This window comes from Mirounga leonina, unplaced genomic scaffold, assembly GCF_011800145.1.
Source record: "Mirounga leonina isolate KUSES-001 unplaced genomic scaffold, KU_Mleo_1.0 Mir_169, whole genome shotgun sequence".
NCBI classification, from domain to species: domain Eukaryota; kingdom Metazoa; phylum Chordata; class Mammalia; order Carnivora; family Phocidae; genus Mirounga; species Mirounga leonina.
Genome location: NW_023270431.1, coordinates 2,333,684 through 2,339,827, shown reverse-complemented (window position 1 = coordinate 2,339,827; position 6,144 = coordinate 2,333,684). Strand labels below are relative to the sequence as shown.

At 37.3% G+C, this 6,144-nt stretch overlaps 1 protein-coding gene across 1 annotated transcript; it reads right to left on the bottom strand.

Moving 5' to 3' along the window:
* Positions 1-4,355: 4,355 nt before the first annotated feature.
* Positions 4,356-4,731, bottom strand: LOC118017406 (60S ribosomal protein L35a-like). Its single transcript, XM_035015309.1, has one exon. The coding sequence runs from the start codon at positions 4,729-4,731 to the stop codon at positions 4,399-4,401; it is 333 nt and encodes a 110-aa protein (XP_034871200.1). The 3' UTR covers positions 4,356-4,398.
* Between the last annotated feature and the right edge of the window lie 1,413 nt (positions 4,732-6,144).

Sequence of the window (6,144 nt, the reverse complement as noted above, 5' to 3'; positions counted from 1 at the left end):
GAGGCTTACAGGGTAATGTAGTTCTCTTGCTCCAATGCAGTTGGAGAAGCTACAGCTCTGACCAGAGAAGAGACTTCATTTACCATCAGGTCGCGGGGCCGAGAGCCTCCATTCAACCGCGGCCAGTGACGTCTGAGCCGCCCTCCCACACCCGGATTACGGGGCCAATTAGGCTGAGGTGGAGAAGAGCCAAGAAGAGAGACTGGGGTTTATAATCAAACCGGAAGCGCCCGGAACCAAGTTGAGGTAAAAACACACTATCTCTTTAGCGCCGCCCCCCGCTTTGCATTCTGGGAAGTGTAGTTCGGTCCTGCCCCCATTCGCGGTAGGGAGAGCGAGGACCCGTAGGTTATTGCTTTCTTTAGCCGTGTTCCTCTCCCAGGCCTAGGTTCAAGCCTTTGTCTTTCGTTCTTCCTACCTTTTAAAGAATGATCCTTTGCCTGGGATCTAGATTCTGGATGGGGTTCCTCTAAACACCTGTCATAATTGTCAGGAATTGCTTTCATGGACAAGTCCTGTAGCATGTAATGGCCATTTAGGAAACTTGTGAAGTGTTTTTCAGATTCTAGTCTATAAGAGACCTTTTTTTTTTTTTCCTTCTTGGTCACTGGTAGTACTTAATGGCTCTTTCTGAAAGCCTGTCTGTCTGTTTGTCTGTCATTGCTGTTAAAGTTCCCCAGAACTATAATCCTGGTGAATTGAAATATGTTTCCTCATCTTAGATGTAAATCAAACAATCCGTGTTGACAACCGGTCAACCTGCTGGGGGTATATACTACTGGCTTTTTGACTAAAAAATGTAAATGAAAATATTGATGGTTATTGAAGTTGAAGTATAGTTAATGGGGATGCATTATAATCTCTCCACTTTTGTACATTTAAAAAAATCTTTCATAATGTAATCTATAAAAAGTGTGTGTATGTCTATAGTGAGTACTGTTCAGTATAATTTCTTTATGAAGAACACATAATTCAAACACTCAAGTCATGAATATTATTAGGTATAGATCACATTAACCAACATTTATTGACCGTAGTGGTAGCCCCTGGTAACAACCGGAAGGAGAGACAGAAGGTAAGCACATACATATAATTTACTATGGTATATACTGTGAAAATAAAGGAAATCTCATCATTTTTAAAATGGAGCAGGAGAAGCCTTGAAGGGGGAGCTCTCTGGGACTACCACGGGTTGTCAATTGCAGACCCCAGGAGGAAAAGCCACACCTTGCATCCTCAGCAGGAGGAAGCTTAATTTACTGCCCCAGCAGGAGGTAATAAACTTTTCTCCTTGCCCAGCAATAGCAATAGCCAATGAGAAGTTCAAACTCTTTAGGGGCGCCTGGGTGGCTCAGTCGGTTGAGCATCTGCCCTCAGCTCAGGTCATGATCCTGGTGATCCTGGCGTCCTGGGATCCTGCCCCCGCCCTCCTCGGGCTCCCTGTTGTGCAGTGGGGAGTCTGCCTCTCCCTCTGCCTTTGCCTCTCCCTCTGCTTCTGCCTCTCTACCTCTCCGGCCCCCCTCACCCTCCCCGCCCAGGGGTTTGATGGCTCTCGCGCTCTCTCAAATAAATAAAATCATTAAAAATTAAAAAAAAAAAAGTTCAAACTCTCACTCTACTACAATGGACTTTTGTTCAGGGAAGTCCTTCACAATTTTGTCCTGTCCTCCATAGAAATAAGCCTCTCTCATTTGGTTCTCTAGACTTGCCTATGGTTCACTATAGTTTGCTTGTCCTGAATCGCAATTCCTCTGCTATTCATACCACATAAACTCATTTTGCTAGTAAAATAACTGGCTAATCTTAGGATTAACAAAACCATAATTGTGTATGGATAGAGGGCAGAAACAGAATTGAATAAACACTGTAATTTAATCTTGAAGTCAAGAAGACTTCAAGATCTTTATACTAATGTTATAAAGAATAGCAACCAAGAGAGTTGGGAAATAAGGGTGAGGGCAGGGATATGGAAAGAAATGTGGATATACTGTTTTCTTCATTTTTCTTAGTAGGGAGTTCATAGATATTTAGAATGGAGAATTTGAGACATAGGCGCTTAAATAGATAATTCAAGGTTATGAAGGCAACTTTCTGAAGGACTAAAAAATGATAAAACATATAAAAGAATAAGCTATAGAGAAAAATAAGTGGGACAAAATTAAAATGTGTACTTTTTTTCAGTTTTCCATAGAGAGGTGTCAATGTATATAATTTAAAGTAAAATTTAAAAATCCATATAGCAAAATATATGAACAAAGGAAGCAATAAGTCAAAAAATATATCAGATGACAGATTTAGGCTCAATTTTTATTATATGCATAAATATAAATGGGATAGACTAAAAACTGCCAGATTGCCTTTTTTTTATATAAAGTTGTAACTATTTATTAGAGACTTAAATAGATAACTAAATGAAGTTGGTAGCTGGAAAATATCTTAGAGGGCATCTGGACCCACCCCCTTATTTATAGAGAGAAAAATAGAGGCCAAGAGAAGTCAAGAAAATTATGATCTCAATTAGTGTTCATTCTCTTAATAAATTATACTTCACCTTCAATTTAGTGATTAGAGGTAATCTTTAACAATAGCAGCTGGAGTGAAAAATTATCTAATTATATATCCCGATATTTCTCATTATTATTTCAGAAATGTGCTCTGTTAGGAAAATCATTGCCAAATAACAAAAATCTTACAATATACCAGTCTAATTCAGGGGACAAATTATCCTTGTTGTTGTTTAATTCACACTTATTTCTCTTCTCTCATCTATATAAGAAAAGTTCATTGAATGGAAAATTGATCCAGTTCTCTGCACATTCATTAGAAGAATAAGTGTATTGAAATTACAATTTAGTTTGAGTTACATTGTTAGATTCTATAGAACACTGTGATATTTAAACATAAAAAATTACTTCTATGTTAAAATTATGCCATAACGGGACAAATCTCATTTATTGAACCAGAGTATTTATACATTTTCCCCCTTGTGCTAGACTGCTATGGTTCCATATATTTCTGTTCTCTGGGAATTTAAAATTTATTGCATGAAGATTTTTCATGTAAACGTATTAGGAAATAAATGTGATTTGTAACCAAGAAGCTGGTACCAGTGTTGTTGTTTTTTCACAGAACCTTATTATCATACCTCTGAACTTTTGAAGGATGAGTATGTTTGCCCTTTATTTTAAAAATAGCTTATATTCTGGTTATTGTCTGTAAGTTTCAAATTAATTTAAGTGGATATATATATTACATATGTTTACAATAAGAAACAGATCGTTTTTAAAAAATCTATTTCCGATTAAAGCAAAACATAACAAAAACTTGAAGTCATATGAACGTATGAATACTTCTTACATGATCAAAAATATGTCCCAAACAACAAACCAGCACCAAACTTAGAATTATTACCAGTAAAATTGAGACCGAGATAAGAATACTCATTTACAACTATTATATAGCATTGCTTTGGAATTAACAGCCTGTGCAAGAAAATACAATAGAAAGTATAAATTTAGGGAAAATAAAAAGGCAAATTTATCATCATTTTCTAATTATATGATTATTATCTTAGTTCGGGCTACTATAGCAAAATAATACAAGCTGGGTAGTTCATAAACAACAGAAATGTATTTCTCATAGTTCTGGAGCCTGAGAAATCCAAGGTCAAGACACTGGCAGATTAGGTGTCTGGTGAAAGCCTGTTTCCTGATTCATAGACTGCTGTCTTCTCTGTGTCTTCACAGGGTGGAAGGGACAAGGGAACTCTCTAGGGTCTTCTTCATAAGGGTATTAATCCCACTCATGAAGATTCTACTCTCATAATCTAATCACCTCTCAAAGGTCTCACCTTCTAATACTATTATATTGAGGATTGGGGTTCAACATAGATTTGGGGGGTGGGGAGGAGTGGAGACACAGTCTGTAGCGATTATATAAATTAAAACACACATTAAAAATGTCTGTGAAACAATAAGAATTGAATAGAGGGCTCCTTTAATAATATTGTATAAGAATAACTTTTCTATATGCAAACAACATCCAGTTAGAAAAAAATATGGCAGGAAAGATTACATTTACAGTAGCAAACAAAATCCTTAGAAGTACATCTAAAAATAAAAGAAGAAAGCTTTAAATCTCTCCTAAAAATCAATCAATCAATCCATCTTTCCTAAGACTAGAACAAAATATTGAAGTAGATAAAAAGACAACACCTTTTTGGATAGGAAAACTCAAGACATTTATTATAGAAAATTTTAAACATACATAAGGCAGAGACAGTTAGCGACCATGCCCCTCATCCAGATTCAATAATTATCAATTGGTAACTAATCATGCTTTTTTTTAAACAAAAATACAAGAGAACAAATCTACACCTTTATTTACTTTTCATTAAATTTAAATCCTTGAGGGGTACAGCATCACACGGATTCTGTGGCCACTGGCTTTAGCAGGAAGGTTGCTTCGGAATTTGGCACGAACCATGCCACTGTTTCCATGAGCATGAGTTACTTTTCCCCAGATTACTCTGGTTTTGTTTGGTTTGCCTCCAGGAGTCACTGTGTTGTTCTTCGCTTTGTACACATAAGCACATCTCTTGCCTAGATAGAATTCCGTTTCATCTCGAGCATAAACACCTTCAATTTTAAGAAGAGCTGTGTGCTCCCTCTGGTTCTGGAGACCCTGCTTATAGCCAGCAAGAATGGCCTTGGACCACAGCCTTCCAGACATTATTTGGCATCATAGGAGTCCTGTTCCCAGCAGGCCTCCACAGACTCCAGGATGGCGGAAAAAGAAAGGCGAAGCCTAACTAATCATGTTTTATGTCTATCTGCCCTATTCCTCAATCTCATATTACTTTGAAGCAAATAGGAGATAAATCCTTTTATCCTTAAATATTTCAATAAGTACATGTAAAAAAATTTTTAAACACAAAATAATATTGTCAAACGTAAATATTAAAAGTAATTCTCTACTATTAAGAATCTAGTCAGAAGCATTTCCAAATGCTTCATACATAAATATTGTATTGTTTTCCAGTTTGCTCCTTTGAATTTGAATCCAAAAGTCAACCACTTGCACTTTTGAAAGATTTTATTTATTAATTTGACAGAGAGAGACACAGCGAGAGAGGGAACAAAAGCAGGGGGAGTGGGAGAGGGAGAAATAGGCTTACCACTGAGCAGGGAGCCTAATATGGGGCTCAATGTGCGGCTCGATCCCAGGACCCTGGGATCATGACCTGAACCGAAGGCAGACGCTTAACGACTGAGCCACCCAGGCGCCCCTACCACTTGCAGTTTTTTAAAAAATAAACCATTTGTCCTTCAAGGCTTCCTACAATTTTGTGGATTGTATCTTAATCGTATAAACAGCTTTGTCTCTTTTGTGTATTTAGTATAAATTGCTAGTTAGATGTGGAGGTTTGCTCTAATTTAGGCTATTTTTTTTTTTTTTAAGATTTTATTTATTTATTTGACAGAGACAGAGACAGTGAGAGCAGGAACACAAGCAGGGGGAGTGGGAGAGGGAGAAGCAGGCTTCCCGCGGAGCAGGGAGCTCGATGCGGGGCTCCATGCGGGGCTCGATTCGGGGCTCGATTCGGGGCTCGATCCCAGGACTCTGGGATCATGACCTGAGCCGAAGGCAGACTCTTAACGACTGAGCCACCCAGGCGCCCCTAGGCTATTTTTTTATATGGCAAGACTACTTTGTCTTTGATCATGTTTTTCCATTAAAAGACAAATAATGTGTGGTTGCCTCTCTTTTCATTGATGAGTAATGTCCAAGCTCATTAATTTATTAAGCATTGAAAAACAATCATATTCTATATTTCCTTCTTTGTTAGCTTAAAGGGGTACTTCTCTCACTTACTATTTGATCACCCATAGTATAGTTTATGTCGAAAGGAAAGATTAATTCTTGATTTGTTCCCTTTATTTTCTACTTTTAAAAATATTCAGCTTACTAGCATCATTCAATGATGACCAATTATTTTGTTGTGACAGTTGTTCGGTGGTGTTATAAGATATGTGCCAATCTATTGTAATTATTATCCTTTTAATACTTAGAATATCCTAACTTTGGCCAGTGGTAAACATTTCAAAATTCACTCTTGAGTGCTTTTGACAAAACCCTAGTAGG